The sequence below is a fragment of the Stegodyphus dumicola genome, chromosome 3, assembly GCF_044657685.1.
Source record: "Stegodyphus dumicola isolate Sdum_Otavi_A_Nest chromosome 3, ASM4465768v1".
In the NCBI taxonomy this organism is placed as follows: domain Eukaryota; kingdom Metazoa; phylum Arthropoda; class Arachnida; order Araneae; family Eresidae; genus Stegodyphus; species Stegodyphus dumicola.
In genome coordinates, this window is record NC_140770.1 from 139,115,412 (window position 1) to 139,130,786 (window position 15,375).

General features: G+C 30.2%; 1 protein-coding gene across 2 annotated transcripts in view; it reads left to right on the forward strand.

Moving 5' to 3' along the window:
* LOC118192812 (uncharacterized) overlaps positions 1-15,375 on the forward strand; it is a 160,622-nt gene that overhangs the window by 77,972 nt on the left and 67,275 nt on the right. For both annotated transcript variants that reach the window (XM_035363833.2, XM_085813360.1), the window contains one exon: positions 5,646-5,891. In XM_035363833.2, the coding sequence (XP_035219724.2) occupies positions 5,646-5,891 (246 nt within the window). The remainder of the gene's footprint in view (positions 1-5,645; positions 5,892-15,375) is intronic.

The window sequence follows — 15,375 nt, forward strand, 5'->3', positions numbered from 1 at the left end:
TGCTTAACTCTATCCCATGACTTTCCCATAACTGGCCCAGCCAGTGACTTAGTGATTAAGGCTGAATAAATACTGATAGTTCAACCTGGGTTCGAAGTGAGGCAGATGGCCTAGCTGCATGGTTGTGGTTTATGTGGTTTCTGAGTGCATTCAAAATACTGAAATCCTTCTGAATGTGACTTTCCTTTTTCTGGCTTTGCTCACACTAGTGAAATAACATTCTACAACCTGCTTGGCATCATCTTCTTTATTTACTTTTGTAGTCCCTCCCTTTGATAGTTTCACAGCGTGAAAGCTGAGATTGGAATGTTATGTGGTATGTATAGTTTTTGAAGGGAGGAAAAAGAATACCTTAATACAATTAAAATGACTATATAAATAGATTTAGAAACTAGGTTGTTATTAATTATTGTCTTTAATACTATTTTTATATTATTATTATTATCCTATATTTTATGGTGTAGCATGTGTTTTATGGTATAATTTAAAACTTCATTAGGAATCTTATGACTTAAACAGAAGTTTTGCATTTTGGGAAATACATAGTTTTGGGTTCTCAAAAACTCTCATTACTCACTAATAAATTTTTCTCTTTCCTTTAATATCTTCGCAGAATTTTTTTTCAGTACAATATTGTCTTTGTGCATTCATGCTGGCATATTTTAACATTTACTATTTAAATGGTATAACTGCCAGCATCCTTATATACATAGCTGTAAAAAAGTTTGAAACTGCATAGCTGTTACTTACAGTAATTGCTATTTCTATCATTCAGAGTTAGTCAGTATAGTGTTTCACAAGCATTGCATTAGCTAACTTTAAATACTTTATTTCAAATGTGCCCAGAGTTCTTAGTTATAAAATTGAGACACTGTTACTGAAGTAATTAAGGAATTATAATCAGTTTTCATAGTATTCTAATAGCTAGAGATGGACCCCAGGAGAAAAGCAATGAGAATAACATTCTATGCTTGCAACAAGTTTTTTGCTTTTATGTGATGAGGTGTCCTCATTGATGAAGTTTAAAGACCTCTTGTATTTCCTCTTATGAACAAATGCTGAAGACTAAGTCTCCAGAGAATACTAAACATTACGTATCTTTTGCTGTTCATCATGTTTTCCTCTTCCTATTTTCCACTTTTCCAGCTATTTCCAGTCGGCTTAATTTTGTGTGTAAAGTTTCTAAATCTTATGCTAAAACTGCTAGAGAGAAATTGCAAGATCTAAATGTGGTAAATTTTCTTCCAATAATAAATACAACTTCATCCATTAAAAGGAAATGGGTTCAGCTTTCATATTAGTTACATAATTCATGATCTCCATGAACAGAAAATGATACTGACAGATATCTTTTATTATTTTGTGCTTAAGTATATTTCAGTTAGAACCATATAATTATAAATGCATGCATGATATTGAGGTCCTTTAAAAAGTCCATCTTTGTCAAGTATACATTTCTTTTTATCACTGGACTAAAATTTTTGAAGAAACATTAAGCATCTTAATTAATGTTTTCAACATCTTAATTAATTCTTGATCCATTTGGTTTAAATGATCATGTGGCATACAGAGGCAAAACAGTGATTTTCATTTTGTCGAAATTTGATATTTCAGTTGCATGACCAGAAAGAAACAATATATAATTAACATCAATTTAAAATAAAGTTTTACATTCAGCTGTGAAGTTCTCTTTATTGGATAAAGTGGGAAGTTAGTTTGTTTTTCAGCACTTCACAGTGCACCTAAAGTACCTTTTTTTTTGGCCAGATGATGTAAGTCTGGAGGTTGGGAACTGAGGCATCACAAATTAGGATATTTATGCATTACAATAAAAATTTTTAGTTGATTGCATTTGCTTTGGAATTAAATAGTTTATCATTCGTGATAGTCATTAATTTTGCTGATGATATGCTATTATTTTATTACCTGAATAAATGCAGTGATTTAGTATTTTTCCTTTGGGAAAGGACATATGATATTGCTGGGATAATATGATTGAAATAGTATATTACAAGCCAAAAACATATTTATTGAATCATGTCAGTTTTACTTTGGATTTTCTTGACTTTTAATTTATTTATGACTAGCAAAGCTGGCAAATGAGAAAGAGTTCATATCAAGTATTTTATTTTAGAGTAATTAGACATTTTTTAATGTTGTGGTCTAAAAGTCTTTGCCACATTTAAAAAAAAGTTATTGTAAGAAGAATGTAGAGTAGGAACACAAAGTCTGCAGATATACAGCTACAGTAACTAAACATTTTATTTTTCATACTATTATCAAACTTTGATGCATGAATGCTCTGTTGTTTAAAGCACATCTGATTGTTGTTCGGTTTTAGTAAGCAGCAAAACTGCTTGTGAAACAATCTCAGTTGCCTGAGTTATTTGTGTTTTGTTGTGCTTGTCACCATACATATGTTTTTCTTGTAATCAAAAATCCCTTTAAAAAATCATAGGGCAGTATTATCATTCTCTAAAAAAAATAATAATTTGAGAATGAAGTGGCATTACATTGAACTATTCTCTCCGTTCATCCATCCATCATCTGTAGTATAATATGTAATATAAATATGATATAATAAATATACATACAGTAAGATCCAAAAGTTTAGGGGCTGTGCTTATTTATAATAAAATAAATAAATCAAAATTTGAAATCTGTCCTTTCACTCTTATGTATCATGAGCAGAATATTTGGCCTTTCAGCAGTGATTTGCAGACATGTTGTTCTTGGCAAAGTGGTCCCTAATACTGATTTCTCATTCTCTTAACACCTACAGAGTTCCTTGCATAAAGGGCATGAATTGAGTGAATAAGCAGGATTTAAAAGATGTTTTAAAATCCTGCCTATTCATCCAGCTTCAGCTGAATTTACTTTTACCTTTCTCCACCAATGAAGCAGAAGTTTTCAAGAATGCTGCTTTGTGTCAACAACTGATTTAAAAGCAGCATTGAAGGAGGCATTATGGGTGTTTGCAAAAGTTGTCTTAAAATAATGCTTCTAAAAGCTAATATGGGTGCTAGTATTTTATTCCTTCAAGAATTATTTTGAAGGTGGTTATGAATGTGTATTTTTAACCATTTGAAATAAAACAAACCATATGGAAAGTTCCCTTGTTAGATAGATCCAACTAGATATAACAGTCTCTGATTATAGTAATTTTAATGTATTTATTAGTAATTCAAAATGAAGTAATGTTTTTGGAAGGGATAATTTTTTATATTTTTGGCCTTTCAGGGGCCAGGAACACAAGTTTTGAGGGGGAAAAGTAAATAAGGGTGAAATGAAGCCATTTATGGAGAGAAAAGATTATGAATTGTTGCTTAAATAATATTTCATTAATTGATAATTAACAAAATTTTCCATTATTTCTCATAGATATTTACTTATTTTGTATGGTTACAACTTAACACAAAACAGAATTATCAAATTATATCAGTACTTTATTTACTTTTATTTTATTTCTTTTCTGTATTTCTTGCTATCTGCAGATGATATGAGAGCTTGCATGACGTACATGATTGCATGAAAATTAAGAAGTCAGGATTCTTTCTCTTTAAGGTGGTACAATCTCAAAGTTAAAAATGTTTCTTTTTCTTTCTCTTTTATAAAAATTAGTATGTATGAAATAGTTATATATTTTAAGACTGCTGTTATTCATATATCAGTTTCTGAAATGCTATTATTTCTTAGTCAAGTTAATTTAAAGTATTAAGAACTTTTTAATTAATTAAATATGATTCAAATAGTTTGTATGCATGATAATAGAGCATGTTTGCATTATATCTTATGATTATATGCTTTGCTTTTTCATTTACTTTGTTCTTTCACTTTTCTTCTTTAGCATCCTAAAATTAATATTTTAATGTTCATTTCATATAATGCATCAGTTCGTTTGCTTTATTAACATATTTCTAATAACTGAACATGTAATGAAATTTTATAAACTTCTTGAGAATGTACGATGTTTTCTCAGTCCAAAATTGAAATTAGATATTTATTTAAATAATAATGCACCTTGTTCCTCTAGGTCTTCATCAGAAAAAAAATATTTGTATGAGTAAAATGTATTGTACAGGAAAAAAGAAAAATCTTTAATGAATTTATTAAATTTCATAAAACTTTTCAAGCCTAAAAAATCTGGGCCCAGGCTGTTTTAATCCATTCATGTACCATTTCACTTATTGGTCATTTCATCTTTTCCTAGAGATTTTCCTTTGCAATTTGCCAACCACTGAGTATATTAATCTATCATGGCACTGTTGTGCAATTTATTAATAAGAAGATTCATAAATTGTGATATGGATGTTATACCTCCAAGGATATTATTTGATCAGCCATAGCATATTATAAGGTTGTTTTTACTTACTTCATTATTTGTGCATAGAATTGTCCTTTTTTTTTTCCATATGTGTGTGTGTGTTTTAAAAATTGAGCAGATCATTTGGGTAAATAATAGCAATTGTACAGAAGCCTTCTGAAGAGATATAAATATCACTTAGTTTGAAATTTTTAATGCATAAACGAAAGAGATGTTTAAGTGGAAATAAGTGCTATTAAAGCCAAAATCAGTTCTCACAACTTGCAGTTTACTGACTCCACTGATGATAAAGTATGGAATAGCTTATTTACCCTCTGGAATAACAATATCTGTGTGCCTGTGTGGATGAAAATTGCTTTGAAATAGGATTTCCAGAATAGAGAGACTAAGCTATAAATATTTCCAATGTCAAATACAGTGAGCTTTTTCATGGGCCTTCTCTAAAATTCTTTGGGAAAGTATATGCGAGATATGCAATTCTATGATTTTATCCAAGATGTCCCATTTAGCATTCACTTCTCTTGGTGCCAGGACAAAATGCTGCATTGCATGCTGCTCGTGAAAGGCAAGATTCCCAATTTTAATCATTTTTTTTTTTTTCAAAATGGGGGGAAAGCACATAAATAACAGTTAACTTGTATAGCGTTTTACAAAAAACTGAACCTACTGTTTGAGAATTAATCAGGTTTACTTAAAACCGAAGATCTTATGATTGATAATGCCATGCTTATCTATTATTGTTATTAAATCACACAGTTTGGTGACAGTGTGATTTAGTAGCATCAAATGCTTTATGATGACTTTACCAGTCTCAATTGCTTAATTTTTGCAGGGAAATTTAAAATTAAAAACTGTTATTTAAGCTTTCTAGTTAGCTAAATGCTGGATATTTGGGCTTTTACTGTGTATGTCTACAACCATTAGTTTCAGAAATAAAGACTGAGTAAGCACTGTATATATATATATATATGCTCTAGAATATTTTTGTAATGTTTTTAAGAAAGTATATTTATGTTCATCTTGAAATATGTCAAAGAAATTAAAGCAATGTATTTAAAGTACATAAATCCAAACATAAAGTACCATGTGCATTTGGATATTAAGATTTTTTTAAAAAATGCCTCTTTCTCATGGCAGTTTTGGGAAAATAGGGGTTTCCTAGTGAAACCTTATGTTCATTACTGAAAATAAGATTTGCCTTTGAATTGCTCTCATCTTTAGTAAATAAACAGCCATTTGCAAAAACAGCTCTTGTTTTATGTAGCTTGAAATCTTTTATTATTAGTTATGAATATTTTATATGCTTTTTATTAACTTTCAGTCATCTAAAAATGCAAGATTGTTTCAAGGAGGATTCAAAAACTGATGAAGTGTTAGAAAACAAACACGTGTCATATTTAGAAAGCATGCTTAAATCTTTAAATGACCAAATAGAGAGTCTAAATTCTGAGAAAGATCGCTTATTAACAGTCCAGACTGAACTTCAATCAAAACTTCAAAATGCAAATGAAGAGAAAAAGAATATAAAAATTTCAGAACAGAATCTAGTATTGGAAGTCAATAAAAGGTAAGTTTTCACTGATGTCAAAAGTTAAAATTTCGTGTGTAGAATATTTTATCTGTTAAAAGGTGAGAAATATGGTATTGTATCTGATGCCTTAAGTTTTTGCACATTACCAATAGGATATCTTTTTATCAGAAGTGAATTGCATTTTGATTGCTGATAATAAGAATAAAAATACTGTATTGTAAAGTGTAAAAAAGTGATTAGTTGTGATTTATCAGCATAAAGTGTATTTTACTTACATCGGACAATTCTTTTTAGCATTTAAATGTTCCTTTCAAATACAAAGGTTGTTTCTGCAGTAGTATTTTGAATGCACAGTAGTGCTCAGTCTTTTGACAGAAACAGATTTTATTTTAGTAAGAGTCTTGTAGTGCATTACAAAATAAAATATGGCAAATGTGTAGAAGATAAAAATATACAATAACATATCTATATAATATTTTGTTTAGCAACAAAAAAAGTAAAATATCCTTTCTATTATGTCAAATATTATTTGAAATAATAAAATTGTATATGAAAAAATTTTTTACATGAAATAATACAATATGTCTTCATCAGTAGGTTGGAAGTCTTTTTATTTTTGAAAAAGCATCACATCTTTTGGACATGGCCTTGGTTATCTTAACATTTTGTTTAAAAGAATAAGTTCCTGTTTCTTTCTTAAAGTCTCAAATAAAGTATGAAATTTTCATATTCTAATTTCTGAATCTGCTATCAAACACTTACCGGTGTTCTCTAGGATTTTTTATGATTTGGGTATAGTGAAATTTTCATTTTTTTCACAGCATAAGCACTCTTTTATAAACTTTGAGCTTGTTGAAAATCAAAATTATTTTTGCTGTTGTATTCTTCTCTACATAAGATATCATTTTATTTAACCTGCATACAAATCAGCCCATTTCATTATGCTAAATAAAATTCCATTGCCGTCAACTGAACAACATCTCTGTACAATTTCATTATTTCTATTTTGTTTATAGTGAAAAAAAATATTAACAATTATTTCTTTCATTTTGTGATCACTGTACATCCATTATCCTATTTTAAGAAAACAAGTTAAATGTATTGGTGAAGGCAAATTAATTAAATTTTAATTTATTTGCTAAATTTTAATTTATTTTACTTGAAACTGAACTATATTTATTTCTCTGGTATTTGATACTTGCAAAATTTTACCAAATAAGTGGGTTATGATGACAAACTGGCCAGAATACAGAAACCATATCATGAAGTTAGGATAGTCCTGGTCAAAGCAGGACTGGTAAGCTTACATAGGAATGATAGTTGGCAAGTGAAATACTTGAGTTCAACTTATTCATTTCATTAGTAATCTGCAATAGTATATTTCAAGGATTGATATCTTATTGCATTTGGATTATTCTGTCCCAATTTGAAGATTTTCATGATCACCCATAACTTGGCTTATTGTATACCTGTTTCTGTCATTTCTTATGATTGTAATCACTTATAATTTATTATGACTGTCTGAAATCATGAGCAGTATGATTTATTTTATTAGTTCTTTAAAGCATAAATAAGCTTTGGAAGTTCTTTTTCTTTTCTGATTTTCATTTTAGCTGTAATTATATATTACACTAAAAAGAGCAAAAAGATGATATTAAAATGTATTTTGTAAATTTTAAACTATACATGTTAAAAGACTCTTAAATTGTACACATCAATAAAATGCAAATTAAAATTTATTTGGCTAAAAAATGGGACTTTAACTACTTGTAATAATACAAAAATGCATTAATAGTTGAGGCAGATTATGTAAATTTTTCCTAACTTTAAAATGAACATGTAAAATAAGAAAGTAATTTACATTATGAAAACAATTTTGAGTAATACTACACGAACCTTTTCTGGTTTACAGTATGAAAAAAAGAGTTTTTGATATTTATTTAATAACACTTTTTTTTTTTTTTTTCTCTCATTTTAAGAAATTTTTGTGTGTTTCAAGTTTTATAACTCAGTTTATATTTGAAATTCTCAAGCTAGCACACATAATGTGCCTTTTAGGTTCTAATTAAAGCAAAAGTATTGTGATGCTTTATAAAAGTAATGAATTTTTCAGAAAGAAATGCAGTTTTCTTGTGCTTTTGCTTTTGTAAATCTTATAATATATTTTCTTAGAAATTTTGAAATTTAATTTTCTCTTGAAGTTCTTAAAAGACATACCGTATATGCTCACATAATGTCTGCACTTTTTTTTCTAAAATTACATCACTAAAATGCAGGTGCGGATATTGCATGGATCTTTCAAATGTCACGCTTTTTCTCCTGAGTAATTTTGGGTGTAAATTTCATTTCAAACAGCAAAGTTAATTTCTAAGTGGAAGAAAATGGCATAAGTAATAAAAGTATCAAATTTAAAGTTGTCTAATAGCAACCTAAAATTTACAAACTCACTTTCTCCCATCCACAAATATAATATAAATTACCTCATTTACGGTATCAACAGATGGCACGTATTAGTTCGCCAGGAGTACAATATAGAGGCATAAATTAGCCAACACTTGCAATATTAATATTTACTTAAACAAATTTTAAAACAAATTAAATAAACATTGGTTATAAATAATGTGTGCAAGATATTAAATTGGTTCTTTTAATATATTCCACACATTATTTAAAAAAAAAAAATAATTCTGACACACTGTATGAAAATCCATTTTGTTTCATCATTTGCTGCAACCAGCTTTCACTTGCCTTGAATTGCGATGTAGGGATGTCTTCTTATCTTGTCGCAACAAGCACTCTTATTTGGCACATTTTCCATATTACTGCATACCCTTGGGCATGCATATCATGAACATATGCAACTAATTTTTTTTCCGAAGTTCAGAAACTTACATTCCGAACCACGAAACGCATATCTTGTTTTGTTCATTGCTGTTGATCATGCTGTTTGCTCCAATTGCACACACTTTTCGTCCACCTTATATACACTTACTGTTGCTCTTTTTCCATTTTCCGGCACTAATTCTATTCTATGACTTTGTAATAAAAGCCGCTGTATAGCTGCTTGTATTTTCCCATTTCAAGCACACTACTTGCTAACGGCCACTAATTCCAAATGATATTATGAATGAAAAGAGAAAGTTTGAGATATGCAAATACTCCAAGGAGGAAGGAGGGGAAAGTAATTTCATTACAAAACAGTATTTCCTGGAAGTCAGTGTGATGAAAACCTGTTTGGACTGCCTTCCTTTATTACTGTGTCTGATGAGAGGATTGCTGGCACCGATGTTATGACTGAATAACAGCTGGACCAGAATGCAAGGAAAGTCTCTGCTTTCCATCCTGGTGCCAACCAAAGACAAAATAAATACATATTCTTTAAAGATGTTTATTGACTAATGTTATTGACTAAAGGGAAAAAGGCAATGTTAAAGAAAATATATTTTAAAGTAAGATATTCTTTAGTTTTTTGGGGTGCGGGTCACTTTTTTTTTTTTTTTTTGCATAAATTTTATCTGTAAAGTTGGGGTGTGGAAATTACAGGAGCGTATACGGTAGTTTCTTTCTTTCATTTTGTTTATATATTTTGAGAACAAAAATTTATTTATTGTTATATAAAAATAAACCTTCATTCTTTGGATTTCACTTTGCTCATTAATATTCTTAAGCAAAATCTCTTCTTCATGTGCAAAAGGAAGTTGTGCCATTCTTTTTAATATTTCAGTTTTTCTTAGTATAATATTTAAATGTTTGAATTTTGTTTATTACTATAATATGAGGATTCATTTAAGCAAACTTACACAACTTACACTATGCAGCAAATGCGGGGAAAAGTGCATTCTCATACTTGAGTATGATTTTGATGACATTATCCCTACTTTATTAAACAAATCTTTTTTGTTATTTGAGTTCAACAGTATGCTTCCTTACTCTATGTTTACATTTTGTTTTTAGCATTGCATTGTAATTTCAACATTAAAAGTGTTATTACTTATGAAGTATATCTTGTGTGTTGCCATAGATTACTTTCTTACTGCCCTGATATGTGAATTGAAGAACTGAATGTACACTGGTTATCCTAAATTAAGGAAAAATCATGATTTCTGAAAAAGTTACACGTAGAATTTTATTAAACTTACCCACGATATACTACACATAGTAAGGTATCAAATAACATAAAAAGAAATTACCAGACAATTATGGTAGTATAGAAATTAGCACATGTATAAAATGAACGAATGAAAGGTGTCAGTTTGCTATAGGAAAGTACCTTCAGTATGGAATATTTTCGCCTCTAGAAGCAGTACAGCACATACAGCGATGTGTGATGCTTTCAATTATGTGGTCTATCAGTTCCATAGGAAGCGAGAGCCATTGCTCTTGCAAAGCAGTTGCAAGTGGGGCAAGGGTTTGAGGGGGCGGATTAAGAGCAGCTAAACATCTTCCTAAAGCATCCCAAACGTGCTCAATAGGATTCAAGTCCGGGGATTGAGCTGGCCACTCCATGTGCACATTTGTTTCCTGTTGAAGATAATCATCTACGATGAAGGGATGCGAGCGAGCCCTGTGGGGTCTTGCGTTGTCATCCTGTAACAGGAAAGCATCATCTGTTGCCCCTGTATATGGGCACACATAAGCATTAAGGATGTCATCTCTATAAACCTGAGCATTCACAGTTCCCCTTGGAAAGACATGGAGGTCTGTGCATCCACCCAAAGAGATGCCACCCCAAACACAGACACTGCCTCTTCCGTATGCATCTCTTTCACGGATGTTTGATGGATGATAACGGGTTCCAGGTTCTCTCCATATGAAATGATGCCTACTATCGCTTTCTAGAGTAAACCTGGACTCATCTGTAAAGAGAACAGCTCTCCATTGATCAGGCGTCCACTGGACATGTTGTTGTACCCACTGCAAGTAGTCCCTCCTATGCCGTGACGTGAGCGGCACACTAATGGCTGGTCGCCTCGCCCTACAAACCACCTTCGTGAAGCCTTCATTAACACGAACCTTCCGGTGTCTGCAGCAAGGGAGGATCTAAGAAGAGTCGGAGTAGCGGTTCTATTCCTGTGTGCACATAATGTCAAATATCGGTCATCAGCGCTCGTCGTAGCAGTTGGCCGTCCTTGCCTAAACCACGTAGATGCAGAATCTGCAGTTTGAAATTGCCTCCAAAGTCTATGAACCACAGAAGGACTCACATTTAGCCCTCATGCCACTTCTGTTTGACTTTGTCCTACCTATAGTCTCCCAATGGCTCTCCATCGTAGTTCTGTGGGCAAATGATGCTTGGAGGTCATTGGTACGAATTGGCTATCTCAGATTTCTGATGTCACTATCCAGTGGCGTAAATAAGGGTATGCAAGGAATGCCGTCGCATAGGGGCCCGAAGTCTTAAGGGGCCCTTAAATGTCCTGCTGAACTACATTTGTTTAAACTTAAAAGACGGATTTCATTACATATATAAAGAAGCTTTAATTCATTTTCCCTTGATGAGTTCAGAATTAGAATTTCAATAAAAGAAGATTAATTATTATTTTTATATTTTTTATCTTGTATTTTTTCTCTTTTGCTTTTCATTTTTATGTTTATAATTTGTACTACTATAAATTCTTATTTTAATTTTGATATGTTTTGATTTTGTGTTAAACCCTTTTTACACGATTGTTAATATTAATATAGATGAGGAATAGCCTTGATTTGACTCCAATTTGCTTTTAACTTTATAATCTTTAAGTATATGTAGATAATAGAATTCGTTTTCTTTTAAGTTTTTAAGGGCCCCTTACATATATGGTGCAGTAATGCAATTCTCTGTATGATGCAGATAGGAGGCCCTTGGAAGCACCTGAAGTAACTAAATTCAAGTGTTTGCAAAAGTTAAAATTCCAGCATTCAATTATGAAATAATAACTTCATGACCTACCCCAGTTTAGGGATAGCAGTGAGAGGAAAATAGGAAAAGTTTCTTTGTATTCCTTAGTCTCAAACCTGAAAATTATTAAAGGCGACCCCCTAAAGGAAAGGTTTCTCCTTTTGCAATCCCAAATCAAAAAGCAGTGGAAGTGGAAATTAATTGTAACTATTTATTATAAAGTACTTATTTTATATATTAATTTGTTTCTGTATAATTCGCATTATGATCGAATAAGCAGTAGACATATTTTCTAAGTATAAATCAAAGAACTAACTAGGCAGGATTCTGGTACTTTGGAATAAACTTTGCAAGTTAAGAGAAATTGTGGTATATTATTTGCAGTTCGTAATTTTCATAATATGTCATTCCGGTAGCGTTTAATTTTGTTCATATATTGAATCTCTTACTAGCTTTTCCATTAAATTCAAGTCCAAAAATCAGTCCTAATATTGAATTTGAAATTGAATTTATTAATGTGAATGATTCTTAGAATTTAATATAACGTGCATTTCGATCATTCGCTATAAACGGCGTATAACTTTTCAAATTATTGCCTCCAAATAACCTCACCCTTTATTATTTTTAAAGAAATTAAATAAGGAAGAATCTGCATGTTTGAATGTATAGTTCTCACAATGTAAAAAACGATGGTACTTGCAACCTTTGCAGTCGTACCAAGGGGGAAGGAACAGAAACATTTTGGATTTAGAAGCATGATTGACATTACAAAATGGCAAAGTTAAAAGCGGATCAATTTTTTTTTCTCTGTTTTTTACATTAATAAGCTGGAGGGGAGAATCATTCGTAAGTATCAATTGATAAGTCCAGAATACATGTTTTTCTTTCTTAAGGACACAAAATCATTAATGTAAGTTGAGCAGTTGCGGCATGAAAGGACTTTGCCCCACACCCATGTCGAAATGCCGTTCTAAGGAAACGCTAAGAATTTATGACAGCACATTTGGAAAGGAGAGATTTCCCTTTGAATGAATTCAAGGTCCGAAAAAAAGGGGGGAACTTTTACGACAGTCTACGAACACACAGATGCTCAAACATTAAGCGAACAAATATTTCATTCAATTTCCGGCGTTAATTTTATGAATTTTTTTTTATTAAATTTATTGAAATTCATTACTTTTTCACTCATGGGGGTAGGGAATGGGAATGGATGAATATTTTTACTTAAAATAATGAGTAAATAAATATTTAACCAATTTTTCATATCAAAATTTTAAAAATATTCACACATTGCAGATAAAATGCAGGTTAGGAATTCTTTCAAATCCCTAATCGAGAATTAAATCTGAAAATTCTAGAACAGAACTCTTTTGAGGATTTACTTGATTTGCTTTAGAAAAGAGAAGTGTTTCTTAACCTGTAAATTACCCGTCTACCAAAAATTCACACTTATCTGTAAAAGATAATTCTGAAGACATTAAATTTGTTTTGAAAGTAATATATTAATCTCTCTTCGTTTGAAAAAATATTATAAATTACAATTTTTTTAACAACGTGAAACATTTAAGCGTATAATTGAGTAATGCACAATAACTTGTACATTATTTAAACAGGATTTAATTGAATTATTATATAATAATAAAGCACTCGAGGACTATTTGCCCAAGGGGAAGAACGCTTTAATGGAGTACTTTCTAATTGTTATTTGAAATGAAATTTTACAATTTACTTTATTTTTGCTTTTAATTTACTTTCTCCAGCATTCAGTACGTGAAATCATCAATAATAATATATATTAATGAAAATAAAAATGGCATTGCACAAGTAAAAGTATATATTACTCCGTAAATTTCGATAAATTAATTACTGAAAATATTAAACATATCAATGGCAGCGTTACCCTAATAGTTTTAAGTTGCATTTTAATATCTGAAAGAATGCGAAATACATTGCTATTTTCACTACACAAACGAATGGACAATATTTCAATAGTTTTTGCAAATTAAAAACTTTAATTAACACGTTTTAATAGTAAATGATGCGATTTTCACTCGTAAAATTCCTTTGTACATTATTCTCTTTCATTTCGGCATCACTGCATAACTTTTCTCAGATGTAAATAGCTTCTGTTAATATATGTTCCCATACATTATATTTATTTTTTATGTTTTTGTCATTAATAAATTAATGATTAAGATAAAAATTGATACTGCTTAATTTATAAGCAATGTAAAGACTGGAAATCTGAGGTCATTAATTTCTGAGACATAAATAGCTTTCTAAGACGTAAATAAAACATAACAATAATCATAAATATTAATGTTCCTAAAATAAATCCAATTTTCCTGATTGATTTTTGCTTTCTGATTCACCTGGGGTACAACAAACCTATTTTCATAAATGAAGTTTTGTGCATTTCTCTACTAAGTACGCAAAACTTGTTTCATACAATTTTATTATTACTAATTATGAAAAACTTTCTACTTGTTTCCTAAACATATTTATGTGTACTACTTTTAGAATCCATGTGACAGAGTGCGATTACTCATCTTCAAATATATGTTAGTATTAATAAGCTTAGCTCTAAATTATTAAACATTTCTGGGATCTTGAAACTTGGAAGGGAATTGCCATATTTTGCTACAATGGGTATTTAAATTTAGATTAATTTTAAAATTTCCATTTCCTATTACACATTCATTTTCAAAGCTTTTTGGATACATATCAATAAAATTTGTTTTTACCTGTTTATGATTTCATCGTAAGCTTGCGAAGAATTTCCTAAAAATATTCGAATATCCATAATTTTTACTGTTAAATATTTAATAATTATTCATTAACTTAAATGAATTTATAGTACAGAAAAAATGCAGAAAGATATTGCAGGTGATGTATTATGTATCATTGGAATATGACAATAATAATAGTACAATTTGACTGAAGAGAAAAAGAAAAAAAAAAAAAAGAAAAAAAAAAACAGATGTTTCAGCATTTTAAAAGGGAAATGGACATCTTTACAGTAAAGTCTTGGATGAAAGGTTTACTGTGACTCAACTTGGGGAGACACTGGAAATTTATAGTGGAGGCGGGGTCCCTTTCTTCCTTAAACAGCTGCATTGAAATTTGAAACGCTACCCCCTCAAGTATACTTGTAAATTTGCTGATGACTCAGAACAGTAAACTGAACTTAAACTTGCTCTTATTCTAATGCCATTTTTCTAGTGTATGGTGAGAACAAACAGAAGTTTTTCTTTAAAATTAAATTTCAAATATAATTCTTCATTATAAATATAATTCTTCATTATAAAGGTAAGTTTTTGATTTGTAATATCTAAATTAATCATAAACTAAATTCTTATAATTTAAAACTTGCTGAAACTTCAATTCAGCTAAACTTTTAATCCATTTATCTGAAAAATCCAAAATTATCATTATTAACAATGCAAATGTCTACTAATATTAATAATGTATTGTTATATTAAAATGAAATATTTTTCTGATAAATAGGAAATATAAATATAATCTATGTTTCCATACATTAAGAAACATCATAACAGGCCAAAATTAAAAACAAAATTTTTTAAATACGTACTGCGCTACAGTGCAGGATCCATCAATCCATCAATCGGCTCGACAATCGAA